The following is a 24,735-nucleotide window of genomic DNA, read 5'->3' on the forward strand; positions in this document are numbered from 1 at the left end:
TGAAGTGTGTGTGCCGCTCAAAACATCTCGAACGACTCATCTCTGCAGCATCACTATAAACTTGCAGAATCTTGTCAAACATCTCTGTGGCAGATTTGCTGAGTTTCAATCAAAAAGTTAGCACCCCCTCTTTTAATTCTATGTGTTTTACTGTAAAAACATAATAAAAATCATCTGATCTTAGCCGGTCTCTGTATTATGCAAATACTGTACAACCTCAGACATACAGTTGAATGGTTTTTAAACTTTAATTAGTAATCAATAATACAAAAACTATTTACAGCTTTGATTAGGTAAGGGGTCAGGGGTGACTCAGTGGTAAAGGTGTTGGGCTACTGACCGGAATGTGCCTTCACCACCAAGTTGTCACTGTTGGGCCCTTGAGCAAGGCCCTTAACCCTCAACTACTCAGCTGTTTAATGAGATAAAAGTGTAGCGTACGTCGCTCTGGATAAGGGTGCGATAAGATGTAAATGTACTTAAATCAAAGCACTTTTAACCAGAAAATTGGCATAGTTTATTAAGTACTTTATTTTCTGACCTATTTCTCTCCCTAGCTCTATTCACCTGTACTGTACTGCATGTGCGCTCACACCCGTGTGTTTAGCCGTTCAGTACAGGGAGAAAAATCTTCCTAATTTCATCCTACTCAAGTCTTTGAGGAAAATAGGAGCTGTTTAAGATTGAAAATATATCAAAGTCTGACTGAATACCAGGCAAAGCGTAATAACGCTAAGGAAAAACAGAACAACAGCACTGACCCAATTTACCCCTACATCAGGGATCTTCAACTCTAATCCTGCAGAGTTTGTAATTCCCCAACACCTAAACACGCTCACTGAACCTGGTAATTAACAGATTAGTTGAATCAGCTGTGTGTGAGCCAAAAAGACTCCGAACTGTGTTGAACACCGGCTCGAAAGGAGTTGAAGAGCCCTGTCCTGAATGGACATTATGTACATTTGATATTTATTATGTTAACTTTCCATCCACCCATATACGTAGGAACCAACGAGGGAGGTCAGTGTATCTATTCCTGTTTTGTATGACCGTAGTAAGACCATTCAAAATCCGCACAATACAGGCAATTTGGAAACACCGATTAGCCTAATGCATGGGTTTGGACGGAAAACAACCAAGCACAAGGAGAACATGCAAACTCCATGCACACAGACCCGATGGCGGAATCAAACCCAGGACCTGAAGGTGCAAGGCGACAGTGCTACCCATTAAGCCATGGTGCCAGCATGTTAAAGTTACCAAGCATTTATTTTATACCTGAGATAAAATGTTCACTACACAAGCGCCAGTGGCACCAACCGCAGCTCGTCTTTGACCAGGATTAGCCTCGTCTCCCAGTTGGATGGCTGATAACCACACCACATCTCCTTCTAATGTTCGTCAGTTGGAAACTGATCAAATCCGTCTTCTAGGTTTTTGTCCTTGTTTGTTGTTGTGAGATTAAAGAACTACAGACCAGATCCATAGACAAAATGGTAGCTAAGTTAATTTAACAAGTATGTGATTAAAAAATCGTGCATGGTGGTTTTTGTTAAATATCTCCTTGTCTTAAAGATAATGCAAATTTAAAATCCTATGCAAGTTACTTAGAACAATAAGTTCAGTTCAAGTCAAGATTATTCATATTGCACGTTTAAGAGCAGATATTATAACAAGGCAAGCTATTAAGTTCCCGTATGGGTGAACCAGAGGAGAAAACAAACTTACTGAAATGGCATGAGGAAGAAACCTTAGGAGGAACCAGACTCCAAAAGAAAGAATAATAAACCAAACCTGTCCTGTAGTTATGATCTGGGACATGCATTATGATCAAAGCGCCAGTCCTTAGATACAAATCTACAACATCCAGCTCAGATTGAAGAACGATGAGACATGGGCATGAACTAATAGTATAAGAAGTCTGGTGTTACATGTACAGTAGGGTGTACTGTACTCTGCCTCATGCCCAGTATTTCTGGGTTAAGCTCCGGGTCTAGCGCAATTCTCACCAGAGAAAGTGAGGCTTTTAAAGGAAAAAAAAGAAAATGCCAAAGCCTTTTTTTTTTAGAGGAACCTTTGAAAATGAAGTTAAGACGTGTATCAGAGCTCTCCAACAGTGTGTGTTAATGCTCGAGCATTTTATCATACACAGTTCATTTCACTCCTCTTCCAAGACCCGCCGTTTTAGTGTCTATGTAAATGAGCTACTGCTGAGCCGCAACCCACGAGGAACCGTAGAGATGGGCAACAAGCCTGGGGAGGGGACTTTCCTATATGAGGTCACAATGGGGCGGGTGGGATTGGGGGGCTAATGATAAAAGCAGGATTTTTTTTTTTTTTTTGTACATACATGTATACTGGTTTAACAAAAAAAAGGTCCCGTTTAATCGAGGACACACTGAGCTCTTGATTATCCCCTGTTGCTTAGTGTACAGTAGGTCTACTCTTTTAATAGACAGGAAGCTTGCAGGAAGCAGACGTCTGTGGTACGTAGGTGGGGTCAGGACTGAAAAACATCACCGAATCAATTTGTGTACATCAGTTTCACAGGATCGAACTGAATTACATTAGTACGTTTTTGTTTTGTTTTGGACGGATTATGCAATTTGATTAAAGAATTTCAAAGCCCTGGATAAAAGCAAACTCTGTATGCATCCATTTAGTAATTAGAAATATGTTGAAATCAAATTTATCATAAGCGACTCGGTCTTATTCTGGTGACCACTGTATCTGTGTGGTGATGTTCAGATCCCCGTGAATGCTGCTTTACAGTATGTAGAGTTGCACTGTGTTGGTCTAAATGCTACTCGTGTTCTCATTGTATCTCACGATCCAACTGAAGCAACATCCATTAATCACTCTGCCTCCCACCTGTGCCATTATGCCAAAACTAGGGCACACAGGGGTGTTTACATACCAACTGTTACTGCTAATAGCACGCCAGCATACACGCACACACACACTAACAGAGGCAGACAGAGGGTACGATGCGGGCAGGACGGATCCCACACAGTCGCTCTTTACCGGAACAGGCGATAAAAATATAAGCAAATGTTTCAGAACACAAAGCGCCACAATTACGACAATAACCCCGTGCGGAGAGAAACGAGCAGGGATGCGCATGTGCACTCATTTAATAAGGACTCCCAGGAAGCCCAGAAGAGCTGGTTCTCCACTAGTGCAGTATTTAATCAAAAGCTCTGGAAATGTCAGCGTCCGCACCACAGGACACGCCATCAGATGGAGCCGGGTACTGCCGAGAGTCAAGAGATTTATCTCACACACTCGTACTCAGGCACACACACACACACACACACATGTGCATGCACACTTTCTCATCACGACGCGGATGGAGCTTTCATCAGTAGCATGGTCCTAATTGGAATATTTATGCAGTAATTAGTGGGGTGAAGAAGCCCAGTGTAGAGGCACGAGACTGCTGGGATTGGAGGATCGCTGTAGTGTCATACAGGACTGATCAGAGGTGCACAGCAATTAAACCTCTTGGCTGGGGAGCAGCTGACCTCTGCTCTAATTCCACATCACATCAGTTAATAATTGCAAAAAAATAAAAAATAAATCAAAGATTTTGGAAAGCTGCACAGGATTTATTTTCATTAGTGAGCAGCTCGTGATGGTCGTCTAGCAACAGCTTTAGTAATGGCTCTCTGATTGTTTTACTAGTTAATATTTTCAGCACCTTTCATAAAGTTTGTCAGGAGGTTGGGGTCCGAGCGCAGGAACAGATACGAAACCGAGTTAAGCGCCCAACGCTGGCAGCTTGGCACTGCTAGAGCTTGACCCCATGACATCCTGACCAAAAGTGATAACAGATGAGCCTCTAATTAAATTAGCAAGGCAAAAGACATCTAGTTCGGTCACTGATGCATAATGATTTTAGCAGGCCGTGCATTTTTCTTCCTTATTAAAATCACGACAGCTTTCTTGTTTCTCTACTGGGTTGTTATTTCAGGTTTCTGCAAAAAAAAGATTTGCTGAGGTTCTTCAGTCTCGTTTATCATTTATCCAGGTTTTTCCTGGTCAGTATCAGGGTTGATTTGTAGTCTATCCTTAGAACACTGGGATAGACTGGAATACCCCGAATGGAATGCCAGTTTATCGCAGGGCAAAATACACGCAATCACTTCAATTTCAAGTAGTCAGTCTACCTCACAGTATGGGAGCATAGTTCCTTATCCACCCATCCATCCACCCATCCATCCATCCATCCATACATCCACCCATCCATCCATCCATCCATACATCCACCCATCCATCCATCCATCCATCCATCCACCCATCCATCCACTCATCCACCCATCCATCCATCCACTCATCCACCCATCCATCCACTCATCCACCCATCCATCCATCCATCCACCCATCCATCCATCCATCCACCCATCCATCTAGGAATCTCTGTAGTCCAGCTAGAGACCGTGCAGGCCAATGGTGACCATTTCTAGTTACATTTTTTTACAACCGTGGTAAGTCAACATTCACTCACGCTCATTCACATACACCAGGCAAATTGGGAACGCCAATTAGCCTAATCTGCATGTCTATAGACAGTGGGAGAACCCGATGGAATCCCACCAAGCACGGGAAGAACATGAATTATGGAGTTATTTATAGAGTCCACATTTATGTAAAATACTGTGCTCTCTCTATCTATCTATCTCTCTCTCTTTCCTCGCTCTCTCTTGTTCTGTTTTTTTTTTTGGCCTTCATCAGTATGTCTGTTTATAGTTCGAAAATAATATTGCTAATTAAAGTCTGCTGCACGAGCCATGAGGGATAGATTAGACCCTGCTCAATGTCAAGCCTACTGTTATTTCATTTCCATGATGTGGTTTTAGTTTGCATTCGCACCAACAAAGAAGCTAGAAGTTACTTTTCATGACAAGTTGCTGATTTTCATCTACAAGAGCCAGAGCAACTTAATAAGCAGTATCCTCTGATGACCTCCATGTACAAGAAAAACCCAGACTGTATATTTTACTTTGGCCTCGAATGCCATTCCTTGTCTTATTCTTTCTTCTTCTTTTTTTTTTTTTTTTTTTGTGTGTGTGTGTGTGTGTGTGTGTGTGTAAATGCCCATTGCATATCCACATGCTCTCGGGTCGAAATCATGCAAAAAGAAAAATTGGTTTAGTGTCAGAATCAGAAGATCAAATCCAAGGTCTCTCTCACAACTTCTGATTGGCATCCAAGTCCAATTAGTTTTTTACAGCTGAGGTTTGAGGTGTCAGGTTTTCAGATTATATCCATAGGTGCAGCTCGACTCTTAACAGAAGTAGAAAGTAGAGATTTTTTGCAATGTAGTCAGAAAAAGAAAAACGTATTAGATCAGTGTTACAAATGGGTCATTATTTGCTGAACACATAAGAAATGCAGAAAAATCTTTTAAAATAAGAAAATAAAAAGACAGACTGTATGTATGCCGGAGCCATGATCAGACAACCTGCCGTTAATACCCCAAACATGTGGAAATTCCTTGGTAAGGACAGGACTGTACTGGGGAGGTGCCAGTAACTTCCAGCCGAGTGCTTGATTAGCCAGCCTACTCGTCTGACCTGAACCTCATAGAGAATATATGGTGTATTGCCAAGAGGAAGATGAGAAACAACCAACCCAACAATACAGACGAGCTGAAGGCTGCTATCAAAGCAACCTCGTCTTCAATAACGCCTCAGCAGTGCCGCAGGCTGATTGATGCATTGATGCAGGAATTTGTGCTACAGAAGCCCAGAGCAAGTATAGAGTGCATTAATGAATAGAATGTTCAGTAGTTGGAAATTTCAGTATTATAAAAAAAAAAAAAAATGATCCTAGGAAAAATTATAATCAGTAATTTTATTTTGATTTTCATAAACTGAATGTCGTAATAAATCTAGAATAGATAGAATACAGTTTCACTTTTTGAATTAAATTATAGAGAAACTTTATTTTAGCGATTATTCATCAGATTCTTTACTAAGAGCCTGAGCGTAAACAGAACCGAAACATCCTCAATCGCCGACCGAGAAAAAGTTTAAAAGCTAACCAGCAGCTGGAAAATTCATTAATGCTTACAGTTTTCTGGCATGTTCAACTGCCAGTATTGGAACATTATCCAGGAAAAGGTTTAACAATTAACAGTTCTCGTTACAGTGAGATGCTTATTGAAGAGCTGAAGACTAAACTTCAGGTTAAACACAGAGGACTGCTATCTAAGGGCATTTTGATCTTGCATGACGATGCACACACTGTCGACGCTCTGCAAAAATATGGTTTTGAGGTGTTAAAGCATCCTCCCTATAGTCCCGGTTCCATCTCATTCCATCGTTCTTTCACATGTTTCGGGTGAAAGCAGCCCTACGAAAATAAATATGCACTTCTGATGAAGAAGTGAAGACAGCGGTGCATTCATGGCTCACAGCTCAGCGGTAAACATTGTATTTAGTGACAGAATACGAAAGCTTGTTGACAGATGGACAAAGTGTATTGAAAAGCAAGGAGATTACTGTATGTTGAGCAGATAATGTTTGAGACATGGATGAGGGGAAAAATGCATTAAAGGAAAAAAGGATTTTTGGGGGGAGTCTTAGGAAGGGTTAAAACAGGACATGGGATGTGAGAAGAAAAAAAACTGGAAAAGAAAAAAAAAACGGGACATGGGAGGGGGTAAAACGAGACCATGTGACTCATACTTCCAGATCAATCGTCCAGTGCCAAAATACAGAAAGGGTACAAACTGAATGCCTTTATATTTAAGGCCAAGCTGAAAGTAAAACCCAACTACTCAGAATTCTGCTCAGTAATTCCCTCCGTGCCTGTTTAACAACGCACATGTAACTTTAATACCAATATTATTTTTATCTTACTTCTTCTTTTTCCTTAATTTTTTTTAGCGGTTGGCAGCCAGACAGCTTTTAGGTGCACTACTGACACTCACTGGACTGGATCGGTTCTGCGCCCAAAACAGCAACGCTGAAAAGTCAAATTTCGTGAACTTTTTTAGCAAGATCTTGCGAACAAAAAAATGGCCAAAAAAATTTCCCTTGATTTTTTTTTTTCCAGCTTAATTTTTTAAATATCCTGTTAGGGTTTTTTTTTTTTTTTTTTTTTCCTTGCATTTTTATTTTTAAGGTGGAATTTTTTTTTTCTCCAACGTTTATTTTTTCCCACCCATGTCCCTTTGGGGACTCAGTAGATTCTCCCTTGTGCATCGCGGGTTTCAAATTGGGCCGTTAAATTTGGCAATGATTGTACAGTAGTTATCCCAAAAAAACCTTCTCACTTCTCTGAATAAACAGACACAGTGATGTAGATCAGCGTCCTCACGCTGCAGACTTCTCACGTCATACAACTGTGAATAATTTCCCCGTATAGGCATATGTTATGAGCCAGCACGCTCGTACTTTTCTTACTGGAAGCTAAAGCTGTGTGCTCTCCCTGAGCTCCTAATGAGCCCCTGGCATAATCCTACCCTATTGTTTTCCTCCCTCCTCCAGAGTGCGCGTCTGTTAGAGGCGCTAACTGTGTGTCTCTGAACAGCGCGAGTCTGAGCAGGCCAGATTGTCCAGACTGCTGCCTTTTCTTTACATTTACCTGTCTTATGGCTCTGTGTTTGTGTGTGTGTGTGTGTGTGCGTGCGCGTGTGTTTACTGACTCCTGATGTCAAGTCTGGGTTAGAACGTGTCTGCTGTGCTACGTCTGATTAAGGAATCGATCGGCACTTTGTGAGTGAGTGTGTGTAAGTCTGTGTGTGATAAAGGAGAATCAGAAGGTGGGTTTTCTCCTCCTACTCTCTCTTTTCCTCCTTCCTCTCCTTGTCTCTCGGAGGACTGAGAGTTGAAGACAGGTCAGAGCCCACTGGGCTGTGAAGTGCTTCTCATAACAGCTGACTCAAGTGCATCAAGAGCTTCAGTGTGTGTGTGTGTACAGTATGTGTACTGGCTTCAGTCTGCTCACTTGTGCGTATGTGTAAATGATGGTCAGTCCATGATGGATGGGCGTTTCCATTTCCACTCTGCGGAGAGACGAGGCTAAATAAAGTAATTTGGACAAACGCTGCATGTCCTCTTTCATCAGGCCGGCATGGCCGTCAGCATTCCTGCTGTCAGAGGTTGAAAAATGTGACTGCAATTAATTTCACAGCGATTTATTTCATTAGTGAAACCCTTTTCATTAGGGGATCCCTCCGCCGGCACCCAGGATGTTAAGGTGTTTAGGCGTCTCGTGCCATCCGTCGTTCAGATTCAGTGCTCGAACGGAATGTACTTGACGAGCGGTGCCTGGAGTTTTTAACTCGGTTCCTGGGATTATTCCTGTCTAGTGTGTTCGCTCAGTGTGTAACAGAATTGATGAACTCAGAATCTTTGCAAGAAAAAAAAAAAAAAGACTTTCCACTGACTTCAGTCTGTGAACAGCAGGATTTCAGGCGCTATAGCGGAATGACCAGGATTTGACCTGTATAGAACATAACAATTAAATAATTATGTGCATCAAAAATATGCTTCTTTAATATGGAGCTGACATTTCTCAAATTCAGTTAGTCAATAGGCCACTTCATTAGGGCCCTTTTGCCTTTAGAACCGCCTTAATTCTTCATGGCGGAGATTCAACAAGGTGCTGGAAACTTTCCTTAGAGATGTTGATCTATACTGGCATGATGGCATGACTCATTTTGCCGTAGATTTTTTCCGGAGGCACGAATCTCCCGTTCCACCACATTAAGGAGGTGGAACCAGTTTGAGATGATTTCAGATTGCTGTGTCACATGGCACCTTTTCCTGTGGTCTATTGTCTAGGTATTTGGCAAACGTCCTTATTCAGCGTGATTTACATTTTTATCTCATTAAACATCTGAGCAGTTGAGGGGTAAGGTCAACTTGCTCAACAGCCCAAATTGAACCTGGAACCTTCCGCACCGTAGGCCGATGTCTTAACCCCAGAACTACCCCTGGCCGATAATACAGATACTACAACAATGCTCAGGTGATCTGTGGCATTTAAACAATCATCAGTTGGTACTTAGAGGCCCAAAGTGTCCCAAGAAGATCTCCCCTACATCATTATACCACCACTTCCAGCCTGAACTGTTGATACAAGGCAGGACGGATCAATGCTTTCATGTTGTCCAAGCCAAATCCTGACCTGCCATATGAATGTCGCAGCAGAAACCAAGAATCGTGGATCAGTCAGTGTCTTTCGCTGTCCAAGTTTGGTGAGCCCATGTGAAGTGTAGTGGTCAGGGATTGTCTCTGGCGTATCTCAGTTCTTTTAAGTATAAGCGTATGTTTCCTTTCTATCAGCTTGAACCAGTCTGGCCGTTCTCCTCTGACCTCTGGCATCAACAAGACATTTTCACCCAGAGAACTGCTGTTTGTTTTTTTCTTTCTCAGCCCTTTCTCGTAAACCCTAGAGATGTTTGTGTGTAAAAATCCCAGTAGATCAGCAGTTTCTGAAAAACTCAGACCAGCCCGCCAGCATCAACAGCCAGGCCACGGGGTGGGTTCTTACTGGCTAGACATACAGTATTAGCTGTCTGTATTTGTTCAAGAAGTCATAACAAAAAAACTAAAAAAAGAAAGCTGTTTCACAAAATTGTTCTGAATGCAATTGTAATAAATAAATAAAATAAATACAGTATTTTATAGCCTGATTGCAATATGCATTAGCGGTAACTCTCAAATTGTACAGTATGATTTTAATCGAGCTCGACATTGGACAGTCTTCTTAAATAAAGATTTCCTCAAATGCTCTAATAGCATATAAAGTTTTTCCAAAGTAAACATGATTTTTTTTTTTTTTTTTTGAGGTTAATTCTCCTTTGAATGATTTCAAAATAAATCCGGTTGCGTCTGGCAGAGTAATGAGGCCTGTTATTACCCCTCCTCTCCTCCACCAGTCACCACCTGATCCACATTTCCCTTTCCTCCCCCCTGTCTCTGTACACCCCTCTCAAGAGCCCGTCCCACAGCGCAGTGGGGTAGCATTATCATCCAGAAACCGCTGGTGTAAATGCGTTTTCTCATTTTTTTATTTAATTAATGTAAACCATTAAAACACTTGATTCTACATAAACACCTACACTGATTCGATTCATCACGTATGCTAGATGTTCAGCATCGTCACTGGGTCAGAAGTTTCCTCCCACAACGTTGCCTTAGTCTAGCTAACAATGTCATGTAAATTATAATGTTACAGACTGGGTGGATAACAAATTACACCAGAACCTTCCAAGCAAAATAATTACCTGTCAAGTCGTGCTTTCAAGCACTTAGCAAGCCTGGTCGTCTTGCTTCCTGGAAGCCGTCTTTTCCTCTACACTCTTCGTTTCTTCTCTTTGTTTTGAAATATGTCGTCGTTGATAACTGCAGAAGCTGACGTTTCGGTCATGTACAAAAACTAATAAATGAATGAAAGAATGAATGATTACAGAAATGGGAATAAATGTTTTACTGTAACAGGCTGCAAAGTCCCTAAAGATACAATTTAAAAACTGCTCGTTTACATAACAGCCTCAGCAGCGACCTCGTTTCCCCTCTCGTCTGTTCCAACCACTCAGCATTCAGCATCACCAGTTCACTAATCACTGGCTGATCATCTGTCATCATCTGCACCTGATTCTTACTGGTTCATGCCATGAGTTTATTATGGTATTATGGTATTATAGTCATGAGGTTTTTATGATTCATTCGTGTGGTTTAACAAACAAAAAACAATCCTCTGGAACCGGTCAGGTACAGGGACTGAAAATTAGAGACAAAAAACGCTTTAGGAAGCCTGGATTCTATTCATCAAGAACTGAATAGGAAATAACACATATGGCATTAGGTAGTTAAGTAACAGCAACAATAGTTTGTTATTTTAAGACATAAAGGGTCACAGTATTGTGTCGAGTGCATTTGCAAAACCCTTAAAGCACCATGATGAAACTGTCTCTCGTGAAGACCTTCCCAGGAAAGCAAGACCAAAACGTTCCTCTGCTGCAGAGGAGAAGTTCATTTAGAGTCACCAGCCTCAGAAATCACCAATTAACAACCAGCAGCTCAGATTAGAGCCGTTATGAAGTATTTACAGAGTGTAAGTAGTTAAGTCTAATTGATTTACAGTGTAGAAAGAAAAATAAAATCAGGAAAGACCACAGAGTTAGAAGTGTCCAAACTTTTCGACTGTCCAAACCGCTGTCAAAAAAAAGAAAGGAATCGATGCCTTCTGAGCGATCAGAGTCGAGGATTTAGCAGCACTGGTATAAATGTTGACATGACAATTTTAAAAGTCTGAGCTTATGAGAAACTTTGGAATAGAGGGCAGTTCAAATGGATTTTTCCTACGCTTTATTTTGGATGATAATTGACAGAGCTGAAGCACCACTTCCCTGCCAAAAAAAGAAAAAAAAAAGAAATCATATTTAGCTAAGTGCTTTAGAATAGTCTTCGATCTGTCTAAGTGTAAGTCTTACACACAGATCTCCACCTCTTATGGAGAAAAATAGATAGCGTGTATGCAGATCTTGACATATAATAGATTTATTTGTGTACAGTTGGGAATGTGCATGAAACTTCGCAAAGTTTTTTTTTTTGGTAATTAATACTGAGTATATTACTTTCTTCTTTTTTTCTACTCTGTAGAGTTCTACTTTTTTTTTTCTCTGATATGAAAAAAATCTTAAATACCAATTGACCCTGAAAACTTCCTGTACGTGTTTGATGGCTTTAATTTTGTTTAGCTTTGGCTCATTCAGCAACTATTTAATCTGCTAAGCTTTCGGCCTTCTCTATTGTAGCCTGTGTAACACTCGTGTTGAGATTCTGTTAATGTTGCATTTCCTTTTCTGCAGTAGCTAGCAGTATTCCACAAGATATTCACTAATACTTTGTAATATGGAGAATGCAGACTTTGCACCGGTTTGTAGTAGATAAATAGCTCCCTGTTTGTATTGATGATCAGTTGATTTTCCAGCTCGTACCGTCTGGTAGTCGGGACCAGGTCCATCACCACATCCGTTGTTCATTTATTGTAACTGTGTTACAGTATGTTTGCACTCGGTTACTGACGCATGAAATTAGAAAGTGTTCTTATATATTTTTCTACAAGGACTTTAAAATGTATTTGTTTTTTTTTTCCATTCTCACGTTATGACTTGTGACATCTACAATACAACAAGGACTAAACACAAGCCTTATTCTAACTCTATCCATAATCTAGTCTCCTGTGGCTTCATTAAATCGTATGCATGAATAACTGCATAAAAAGAACTAATTAAAAATAAATGAATTAATAAATAAATAAATAAACAGCATGCACTTTGCATGAGTGCTATTTTATTATTGTATTGTTTTATTGCGAATAATGAAGGCGGAAGCCATATTGTTAAATTAAACCTAATCTGCCGTGATTCATTTGATAATTATTTTCAGGACTGTGTGTGGGGGTTATTTTGTACTTAAAGTAACGTAGAACTACACAAGCCAACAAATATAAGTCCCTAGTGTAAAGATAGGATAAGATAAGATGCAACTTTATTGATTTATTGATCTTTATTGATTAAGGAAGTTCTTGTGCCAGAGCAAAGAGAGGGAAAAAAGGGGGGGAAATACAATGCAATTAATTGAAGTAATAAATAAAGTGAAATAAAATTAAAAAAAAATCCACATACTAGACACAAGATGACAAGATGAAGACACAACAAAATGCCTGGTCCAGGTAATTCATTAATTTACAAACAAGCTTATATAATCTGTTACTTAATAGATTTAAGGATCCCCCCCCCCCATTAATTAAAGTCTTTATGGAATAAATAGTCCTTAAAAATGCACCCCTGTTCAGGCATGCCTGCAAATATAATATATATATTTTTTAAGTACAGGTATTATTATTATTATTATTGGTGGTGGTGGTGTTGTTGTTGATGTTGTTGTTGTTGTTATTATTATTAATATTATTATTGTTGTTGTTGTTGTTGTTATTATTGTTATTATTGTTGTTGTTATTATTGTTATTATTAATATTATTATTGTTGTTGTTGTTGTTATTATTATTCATTAAACACATCACCAGCTTTATACATTCAGTTCCAAATCACACTGTATATTCCCGACAGATTTGCTGATGTGTGTATAATCTCTTGTCGCTTGCAGAAAGTGTCTCAGTACACGCTGATCGTGCAGGCCACAGACATGGAGGGAAGCCTGAACTTTGGCCTCTCCAACACCGCCACCGCTCTCATCACCGTCACCGACATCAACGACAACCCTCCAGAGCTGGACGCCAAAACGGTGAGTGTTTCAATTCTGCTTGTCGTCTTTTGCGTTCAAGCCACTTTAGCCAATTTAGCCTTTAGCTTTGAAATAGAAGTGCAGAAGACTTGATGCGGAGCGGCCTGGAAGTGCTGAGTTAAGCGCGGAGTTGGAAGAGTGCGAGCGGTAAATCAGGACAGGTGTATATGGAGGAGGAGGAGAAATAGGACACGAGACGAGCTGGTGAGCTTGTTGCTAGGAGAGACGGCACGCTGCTTCCTCATTCCCACCTTATCTCCATCCATTTTCTTGCCAGTTTAGCCTCAGGTGGCTGTGTTTTGTCTTTAGGTGTCTGGCTCGTCTCTTCCCTTGGAGAAGCACGCACACACACACACACACACACACGGGTTGCTCTCGGCCCTGTTTTTCACAGCATTTGTTTCCGTCATCCCACGTATCTCCTCCTTCTCACACTCGCTTTTACCATCCTGTCGTTCTCCATCTCTCACTTCAGTGAATCTCTCCTGTGTCGCGCCATCCTTCTGTTTTTTCGTCCTTGTGTCTTTGCACTCATTTTGCGCTTACTCACCGCTAGCCTCAGGCTCATAACCCAGCATTTGGCACCGCATGATTTCGAATTATTTTTAACTCATTTGTCTCAGCTGACACGTTAGCGTGTTTTCATCACCAACCAGAATAGCTTGCCTTTTTTTTTTTTTTTGGCGGGACAGAAAAATGATAGAAGTTATCGTGAAAACGCTTTCCTGTGCAGTCGAGTTTAGTAGATTTGAAGGCAAAACACATACCGCATTTCATGTTATCGAGAAACTGGGCACCCTTCTGACCGAAATCATTTCCTCCGACAAAACTCCACCATTAGGAACACCCTGCAAAGTTGGTGTCACTTCCTCAGGGCGTTACCATGGTAACGAAAGCCCCTCGGATCCCTGTCGCTGCTGCCATGAAAATTTAACATTAAATATTGAATATTCATTAAAGTGAAAACTGATACCGTCATAAAACATACTATTGAAACATGTATAACTTGTACAATAATTATTAAATAGTTATAATAATAATTGATTGAAGATGTACGGAGACCCTTTTTTGTTTTTTTCAGATTTAAATTCTTATACTACTAATAAAAAAAATGAAAAAATTCCCATCAGACGGTGCATCTCGCTGGAGCTTGAAAAAGGATTTATATATTTATTATCATTATTATCAAGGACGACGTCTTATTAAAAGGACATAAGAAATTACATTTTAATTTAATCAGGAAATTCTTAGTGTTGTATTGGGAAGTAATCTGTAAAAATAAATCTCTGTACATCTTTAGTTAATTATTACTAATCAATAATTTACTTACAAGTTATACACGTTTCAATAGTATATGTTTATATAACGGTATCAGTTTTTGGTTTAATAAATATTCAGTATTTAATGTCCGTAGTGTGAAAGTGTGAAACCAGTGACAGGTTTTTAAGGTGCTTATATTACCATGGTAACACATGGAGGAGGTGACTTCAGCTCTGGCGACTTCGCAGGGTGTTCCGAACTGATGTCTGAGGAAGTTCCCTTTACCGACATTGTAAGTATCTATCCAGTGACGTAAACTTCAAAGCACTTTTTGTAAGTCACTCTGGATAAGAGCGTCTGCCAAATGCCTAAATGTAAATGCAAACGGAGCAGGGAGTAGAAGGCACCCTGTGAAGTACACTTCGGAATGGAACGCAGCCACATCCTGCTCAATGTCAAGATTTCCTCAAGAACTCCAACTCAATTTCCCAGCACCATAACAAATTCCAAACTCCACCCCATGATCAGTCACATGACTCATTCTTTCACTCAGATTTCGAGTCCCGTCTTTTCGTCCCGTTCAGCCTCCTGATTGCCTGACTTCCTGCATGGATCATTTCTTAAATGTGTCTAAAAAAAAACCTGCGTTTGCATCCAACACGTATCACGTCAGGAGGCATTTTAACAATTTCAGCGCTGAGAACATGCCTGAAGAGGACTAAAACCTTGTGTGTACAGTAGGGAAGCAGACATTGGACTTATCAAGTCTGTCTATAACGGATACCAGTTTTCAAAATATTTGTGTTGCATCTGCACAGCTTTCTGTAATAAATCTTTAAAAGTAATTTTTTTTCACTGTTGGTTGAAATTAGACTGTTTTATATTTATACATAATAACTGACATTCTGAATATTTTCGATTTGAATACAGGACTAATAGCCTTCAAACGGTTCTGCCTGGTGGTCTGTGTGTTTGTACTCTGCAAAAGTTTTGTCTGTTACTTATTTTCTAACATATACAGTACAGTGTATGAGTCCTTTTATATTTTGGGGTAGAGTTCACATTAGCGGCTGCACGATTAATCAGAGAGAAAAAATTACAATCTCGATTCATGCATACATGCGACCTTATTTCCAAATGAAGGCGGTTTACTTAAGTGTGTTTCCCTGCATTTAGATAACATTCACAAGTTTGATAGACAACAATCCCAGATTCCTGTATCAGTCACACAGGGATCAAAAAAGTCTATCTATCTATCTATCTGTCTATCTATCTATCTATCTATCTGTCTATCTATCTATCTATATATATATATATATATATATATATATATATATATAGCGCCTGTTTTTGGACATTCAGCCAACTACAGTAGTTTGCTATTATATATATATATATATATATGACATGTGATAGTAAACTACTGTAACAGGCGCTATATAAACATATAAAAACGGGCGCTATATAATTATTATTATTTTTTTATTACTGCCCATTATGTTTTTAGTTTAACAGCCATGTTATTATACTTATTGATAACAAGCTCAGTAGCTCAGTGGTTAAGGCATTGGACTATGGTTTGGAAGGTCCCAGGTTTAAACCCCACGACCACTAAGTTGCCACTGTTGGGCCCTTGAGGCCGTCAATTGCTCAGATGTCTAATAAGATAAAAATATAAGTTGCTCTGGAAAAGCACATTTAACTTGGGTGCAATGTAAGTTTTGGTTAAAAAAAGGGGGATTCATGGGAGAGAATGAAGAATCGTGCAGCCCTAGTTCACGTAAGTAAAAAGTACAAAAGCAACGTTCTTTGTTTATTAGACCAAATAGTGGTTCAAGTTCAAGTAATTTTTTTCAGTGAAACCTGAGAGTTCCAAAGCTTTAACATCAACAATATTTTTTCCAAGGTACAGAATGGTTTCATTATTCAGTTTTTCAACTATGTTACTAAGAAAACTTTGTTCTGCAGCTTAAAATGATTTGTCCCGACGCCAATTGACCCACATCAAATGATGCTATTTTGTTCTGTGGCGTGCATCTTGTGCTGTGTGTCTCTCTGCTCCTCCAAACATCCTCCCCTCCTTGCCGGATCAGCGTCCCAGTCTTTTTGGATTTTAAATTGGGTTAGAAGAAAACTAAAATGTCGCCATTTGAATAATGCGTGCTGTGATACAGTATACAGGCTGATAACGCTAGTGATGTAGGAAGGATGACTGATTAGCTAAAGTGCCAGGTACAGTAACGTAGTTGGCGATTTTAATTTGACATGTAATTTCAGTGGTCGGACTCACCTGGCTGAACATCGTCTTTTAACAAGTAATTTAATTAAAATCATAAAGAATCTGTACATCACTACAGTGTAGGTAACATAGTTGATGGTCAGTTAATATTCTCAGTGGCAGAGAGGAACTTGGATAGAGTTAATCAGTGGGTGTCCAAACTTTTGATCAATTGTTAAAAGTTGTAACCGATGGAATGGTAACCTATAATGTGTGCTGAAGGATGGGGTAGAGAACAATCACTCTGATCAGATGAGAGACCTTCACTTGTGACTGGCAGTTACACAGAGATCAGGGTAGGTGGCGCTAAACTTGTGATGTTTCACGGACACAAGAAAGCTAATTTAATCCCACATTACGTTCACAATTTAATCTGAAACTGCTCTAGTCTTCGCAAAAACAAACGTTTGAGCAGACTCGCAGACAATGCTGAGATTTAAACTCACAACCTTTTATTGTCCATGTTGCTTTCGAACCCTTAGTCCAAACCTTAAATATTTATTTATAATTTTTTTTATATATGATACTAATATTCCATTTTAGTGTCTATGTAAATGGCCTACTGCTGAGCCACGCCCCTGAAAAGAACAGCAAAGCTGAGGAACCAGCCAGGGGTGTGGCTCTTCTTATATGATGTCACAATAAGGTAAAAAAAAAAAGTCTTGTTTAAGCCCTGGCGGATACAAAAATAAAAATAAAAGGTCAAAAAGCAGTGATTTTTCTTTTTCCACACATTTTTTTTTTGTTTGTACACGCACAGGCAGAGACCCATGTGAGTTTTGCGTAATAGGTCCCCTTTAAAAACTAGTCCATTCTGAATAGAGCTTTACTCTGTCCTAATTTAACTCAGGCTGTCTGCACTAAACTAGCTCGCTCCTTGTGCTTCAGCTTTCTTTAACTTTATTCTTGGCCCCGTAACTCTGGACTTACTTCGGCTCTAAAGTTCTGCTCTAGTAAGCCTGGACTCCTGAAACCTAGCTCCGCCTGCCTGTCTAGTGCATTCAAAATCGGACATAGGATCAGTATAGACACTTTCACGTCTAACTACAAAATAGTTTGGCATAAATAAGACCGTCAGAGCCTAGTAAGGTACGAATGCAGTGTACTTTAGTCGACTAGTACAGAGGTTGTTGTTTAAGTACAGCCCAAAATATTGATATGATATAATGCCTTACACTTTCATTTAGTGTATGTAGAGTAATGTTTTTTTTTCTAATTCAATTCTATTCTATTCTATTCTATTTTATTTGTCTAAAAATCGTCATTGTTGCAAAGCAACTTTACAAAATCGAAAGAAAATGATGGAAACGAGTATGAATGTGAGAAAGTACTTATAAATCAAAATGATCAGATTGTCCCTGATGTGCAAGTCGAGGGGGACTGTTTTAGTTTTTAGGTCATATTTACATAAACGTTAGAACCTCTCTGGTATTTTGGTCTGTTTCATTTATTTTTAGCTTCCATACTTTTTCGGCTTGCTCCGCACACTTGAGTTTGTATGAGTTTATACCTGATCCCGAGGGACTGACTAGCAAAAGTTGAGTTCCAAAAAAAAGTGCCAAGTGCAGTATGATATAATAAATGCACAGGACAGGACGGGACAGGGCGAGTACGCCTTAGTTTACACTAATTATATGGAACAACAGACCTGTGCAAAGCTGACTGTGCAGATTACATCAGGTTTTAACGCAGTCGTCGTTGTTGTCGTCCCCCCCCCCCTCCTTTAGCTATGCCCTAGCTCTGTCTCTCCTCGAGTCTAGTTGCTTCCGCTCCAGCGCAGGAGGCTGTGAAGTTTGATTTGTCTCTGCGTGACAGTAGCACCGAGCAGGAAAGTGCATGGACGAGGATGAAAGCAGAGGAACCCAGGCTGCACTTTGGATTTTATTCTGTCACCCACCTGTCAAATACAGAGCTAGAGAGACGGAGAGGGGAAGGAACGTAGGCTGAGAATGACTCACAAGTCATGCGTGCTTAACATTACTCCTGCTGTGTTAAAGAAATACTTCACCCATGAATACAGATGTGGTCCGTATTAAGGTTCACTTAGCTTTCGCGCTTATGTGTAGAAAGCACACTGACCCGTACAAGCTTTGATTTATTATTAACAACAATGGCACGGCACAATGGCACAGCGGTGCTCCTCTTACCTTTCTGTGCATTTGAATTTCAGAAACTCAGTAGTGCTGAACAATCTCACACTGACGTTTCTACAGTAAACAACTTCTCTAAAGACTGCAGCCAAACTCCAAAGCCCTGCTATCTGTCGATTTAAATGCACAGTGTGTTTGTCACAGCCGTGCCATTGATATGATCAGTGAGTATTTGCATATGACAGCAGCCAGAAGGACTGAACATCTTTCCCTGACACGGGGAGAAACCGAAGCTCATTAGTGGATATTGCTCAGGGGGATGTGAACTAAGCAGGGCTATTGGTTTGGATTTTAGAGACACCTATATGTTTTATTCATTTCAGACAGCAAGAAAGCAGGAGCAGAAGGATAAATGTGTTCTACTCATGCTGTTCCTCTTATACCCCAGTCTGCTGAATGACCAGTCCCTTTCGACTTACGTCATCAAACATCTGCAAAAGAATTGTAGTTTCTATTATTAATTTAATTAAAGCAGCTACTATTTTTACTTTTAAATAATGAATGCAGACTAAAAAAGGCAGCTTGTCACTGTGTGTTACTGACAAACTCGTCTCCTGTGTCTGAAAACTTTTACATTGATGGCATTCGGCTGCCGTCCTTATCCAGAGCGATTTACATTTCTCTCATTATATTTCTGAGCGAGGGTCTCGCTCAAGGGCACAACTGTGGCAACTTCCTCACCATTATAATATAAATTATTATACGTAAGCACATCCTCAGCAAAAGTAAAAAAAAAAATCACCAAAAGCTGATAACAATCATTATACAGTACACTGTCTGACCAAAAAAAGAGAAAAGGCAAACCGTATGCTTCCAGAACCACTTTTTCACAATTTGGGTCCTGGAATAAGGCCGTGCCATCAGAGAAGAAAAACTCCACAGATGTGATAACCTGGTCATTCAGTACATTCTGAATCGTCAGCTGACTTCGCTTTACTGCCGCATAACGTTGCTGAGTCTCGACCTGAGCAACTGAAGTAACCCCAGGTCATTACCCAGCATCGCTTTCTGTGCTTTCCTTCTTACCTTGACACACACATCGGTTTGAAATTGGATCAACCTGGACTCTTCAGACCACATGACTTTTTTACATTGCTCCAAATTCAAATCTAATGTTTACTTAATTTAGTTTGCTTCATGTTTTTTAACCATGCAGTTTCACTGTTTAAGTAATCACCAGCATTTTTTTTTTCCTGACCACATTTTTCTGTAACGTAGACAGTTCATAATGTTACTGTATATGGAACAACGGACATGTGCAAACGCTGAAAAACACGACTTATCAACATTCAAGTTATGAATTTCCGCAGATACAAACAGACCATGATTCTACTTCTGGTTCAATAACGAAAGTAGCTCAGGTGTATTGTACAAAAAAAAAAAAAAGACACTGCAGTGCATTAGATACTAATATTCACAATTATATACAACATTGTCAGTGTGTAAGTAAATGTATAAAATGTCTAAAGTTTGGTATATTATATTTGTCTGTGCGTGTGTATGTTGTGGGTAGGGGAATTGCAGAAGTAATGAGTCGGCCTCTCCGGTTTAAATAAATTAGTCCTGAAGCATGATTTTAAAAAATGTCTGTCCTGTAAACCTTTCCCAGTGGTGAATAATCCTAATTTCGAAAAAATCCTCACCAAAACAAAATTCACAGTCCAATACAGTGGAAAACAGCTCTGAGACAAAATGGCGTCCAGGAATACGCTCATGATTCAATGCGCAAAGACAGAATTTCACTTAAGAGATTTATTTCCTTAAGCATGATTACGGTTTTTGGAGGAACATGGATTGGTATGCTCTACATTGTCTATTTGTGTACAAGTGTCACTTTGTCTGACTTAAGAACAAATCAGACTTACGAACGGGCTCCAGAACTCGTTCGTAAGTCAGGGACTACCTGTAGTTGTTTTTTGTTTGTTTGTGTGTGCGTGTGTGTGTGTGTGTTTGTTTATGCAGGCCCATAGTTTGGCAACTTTAATTTTTATTTTTTGGACCATGCAGTGTATGTCTAACAAGTCTCTGTGTATGATTTTTACTACAAAATTAGACCATATTAGAACAAGCACAACAATACAAACTGTGTAAAAATGAAAAAAAAAAAGTGTTATTTGACTCTGACTTTACTATTCAATTCAAAATGTAATTCAGTAATGTGGGCACAGTTATTGTTACCTTTATGCGCCATATTCTGAGGCCAGGGTAAATTCTGTGTGAATATTGTGTCGGATCTGCGAATGAGCAGGAAATATTAATAAAACCATATATACTGTATAGATCAGTTCACAGTAAGAAATAATAGAAGCGGTCTAATTTAAAGTGATTTTAAAATGATAAATAAAGACTAATGCAAAGTAAAGGAATCTTTCACAAATGTCTATAAGACAAAGACAAGACCTTAAACACTTAACTTAAGTGTTAATTAAAATCCAAGAACGGCTCACGGCCAACTCGGATGTCTTCTTTTATCTTCACTCTTTTAAACCATCTTACGTTCTCCTTATTCAACAGCAATGTTATTGATGCGAAATCCATCACTGTGCCATGGCGTGAAAAATGTAGGGAAAACGTTCGAAAGTGCCGTAGACGCATTCTTTTTTTAAAATGGACCGCTTATGTTCCATAAAACGGACTCATTTTTAGCTGCTCGTATCCAGACAGTAACGCTGACGCAACTTTCTCTGTTGGAGAGCTGGTTCTTTCTTCAGCGGGAAGATACAATTCATCTCTGCCACCGCGTGCCCTTTAAGTCTGCACACTGTAGAGTGTGTACATTTATGTTTGCCAGGTTGTGAGGGGTGTGTGTGTGTGTGTGTGTGTGTGTGTGTGTGTGTGTGTGTGTTGTGCTTATCAGGAAGTGCTGGTGTGCTGTTCAGACAGCATGCAGCAGCACCGGGACAGGAGAATCCTCTGATGGGCTCATGATTACGGCCAGCGAGCATCACATCACATCTCCTCCCTCCCTTCTTTCCTCTCTCTTTCCCTCTCCCTCTCTCATTTTTTCTCTTGCTTGCTCTATTTAAGCCATTCTCTGGCACACTTTTCCACTTGTTCACATAACATCTGCTCTCTCTCTTTCTCTCACGCAGTGTTTGCTCTCTTTTGCTTCCATTCTCTTGATCTCTGCCGACAAAAAAGTTCTTTCATCTTTTTTTTTTTTTTTTGTTACATCTAAAGTGAAAGTGTTTTGACGGCTGCCTCTTGATGTGTGTTGGCTGATAATTAGAATTTAAAGTTGTGGTTTTTTTTTTTATTTAGAGTCACTAACACGTTATAAATTCCACCTCTTATTTTATCCCTCGTCTTTTTTTGTATCTATGAATTATTTTCTAATTCATTGAGTAGACTAGGATTCCTGGCGCTCATTGCAACGCTCTACAAGGGGTTTTCGAATCAAACCGGGACTTGTGAATGAGGGGATGAAAGTAATTGTCAATCAACAATCGTCACCAGCACCACTTGCACGTTACAGGAACTCAGCTGGGAGTTATTGCCACATCCTCCGTATAGTCCTGACCTCGCCCCAAGCCATTTACACATGTTTGGGCCATTAAAGGAGTTCCCGGGAGGCCAGCGTTTCACAGGTGAAGCAGGCCATGGCTCCGGTGTACTAAGAAAACTTTCTACCACTAGTGAAACCGCTATAGGGAAATAAAAGGAGTTTTTACTCTCAGAACTGTGTTCGTTCATTCTGTACGATCAAAAGTCCCAGTTTGACTTGAACACTCCAGTGATTTCTGACAGACTCAAAGATGTACAAATATAATCAAAGACGGCAGCGGAGACGACTGTAAACATCCATGTGTTATGTTGGATTGTACAGTCTTGACCTCACTCCAAGCCATTTCCACATGTTTGGGCCATTAAAGGAGTTCCTGGGAGGCCAGCGTTTCAGACATGAAACAGGCAGTCTGATCATGGCTCTGGCATACTGGGAAAACTTTCTACCATAATGGTATCCAAGCACTGCCGAAACACCGGGATAAGTGCATTAGTGTCGCAGGGGATTGTATAGGGAAATTAAGAGAGTTTTTTTTTATTCTGCACAGTTAAAAGTCCCTTTTTGACTTGAATGTCCCATGGAATATTCAAATCAATCTCTTCTGGTATAATGAACCAGGTGATCTGAACACCTCTATAGCCAATCATATGGTAGCAGTGCGTGAAAGCATCAAATGAGCAGCTGTTCTGTAAATAAAACTTTGTATTGTTGATAAGAGAGCTCCTAGGAGAGTGACCAGCCTGGTGCGTTAAGCTGACAGGAACACACCATGCCTTGGATGGATGGATGGATTAAAGCAGTATTAGATCACATCAGGGATCTGATGTTGTATATCCGAGGCAACACTGGGCTTTTTCCTCACCCGGACTGGAAAGATGAAGATTTGAAAAACATCAGTTGTCCAGTTTCTACATCTTTGTGGCGACCAAATGTCCCACGATGATGATGATGATGATGATGATATCTTTCATCTTTGTCATTAGATCACGCTGGTTACCTTGAGGAACCAAAGACCCAGGAACTGCTTTAGGAAATGCATATCATATGTATAAGCCGAATTGACCTCAAAGACCTGAAGTTAGAAAGTAAAAAAAAAAAATGTTTGTGTTTATGTGTGTGTGTTAAAATAGGGCGAATTCGGCTGCAGGTTCTGCGCGCGATGAAGCCGTTAAAGTAAACAGCACGTGGCGGAGACACTTAGCAATTTCGTCAAGCACCAGATTACAGGAGCTTAACCAGCAGCTGTGGACACTGATAATGGGCTCGTTTGAGTGTGCGTTTGTGTGCGCGAATTAGATATATGCGTATATGTGTTTCGTACGGTACGAATAGCGGCAGTGAGTGACAGGTCGTGTATCAGAGAGAGGCAGCGCAAGGCGACGCGTAGAGAGGAGCAAACAGGTTTTTGAAAATATGCCAGGTTTTCCTGGCAAGCTTCATTGAACGGCTCAGGCTTTGGCAAATTTTAAGCAATGCAGCAACTTATTTGTTTATTTATTTATTTATTTATTTATTGAGCCATTACATTTATGAGAAAGGAAATCATTTCGGTGAAGCACTTAATGGTTTACAGCTGCTTGTAGAATTCATGAGCGCTAATGTTAATTGTATAATTCTGACTATGACTGTGGGTTTTTTATTTGCTGGTGATGACCGTAGTACACCTCTCTCTCTCTCCCTCTCTCTCTCTGTCTTTGTCTCGTCTAGTTCCTGGGCGAGGTGCCGGAGAATGCAGTGGGCGTAGTCGTAGCCAATCTGACCGTACGAGACCGAGACCAGCCTCACACGCCTAACTGGAACGCAGTGTACAGGATAGTGGGCGGAGACTCCATGGGCCATTTCACCATCCGCACAGATGAAGTCTCCAATGACGGCAGAGTCACAGTGGTCAAGGTGTGTGTCTGTGTGTGTGTGTGTTTCCAAAAGGGAGTTTGGCCAAGAGTCTAAAACTAACCTGTCATGAACAAGTGTATAAGACGGCCGATCTGTCCCAAAGTGGACGTGTGTGTGTGTTTCTGTTCTGTAGTATGATCAACTCTTTCATCTTCTAAATATAAAGAAAAAAAAATTATTGGTGATCTTTTGTTCTTGTGGAACAAAATAATTGAGGGATTTCTAGGAGCTTGTACTGTATATACAGTAATAATCTTCATTTTTATTCTCTAGCTATACAGTCATACAGTACAGTACAAGGTTGTATTGTAGCACTAGATTTATTGCAATGTAGTGTTTGGGTTCAAACTGAAGGGTTTTAGATCTTAAAAATAAGATTTT

At 40.0% G+C, this 24,735-nt stretch overlaps 1 protein-coding gene across 1 annotated transcript in view; it reads left to right on the plus strand.

Moving 5' to 3' along the window:
• Positions 1-24,735, plus strand: part of cdh4 (cadherin 4, type 1, R-cadherin (retinal)) — a 266,054-nt gene that overhangs the window by 221,745 nt on the left and 19,574 nt on the right. The window contains exons 9-10 of the mRNA XM_053483828.1: positions 13,131-13,268; positions 24,169-24,354. Of these exons, the coding sequence (XP_053339803.1) occupies positions 13,131-13,268; positions 24,169-24,354 (324 nt within the window). The remainder of the gene's footprint in view (positions 1-13,130; positions 13,269-24,168; positions 24,355-24,735) is intronic.

This window comes from Clarias gariepinus, chromosome 23, assembly GCF_024256425.1.
Source record: "Clarias gariepinus isolate MV-2021 ecotype Netherlands chromosome 23, CGAR_prim_01v2, whole genome shotgun sequence".
Lineage (NCBI taxonomy): Eukaryota > Metazoa > Chordata > Actinopteri > Siluriformes > Clariidae > Clarias > Clarias gariepinus.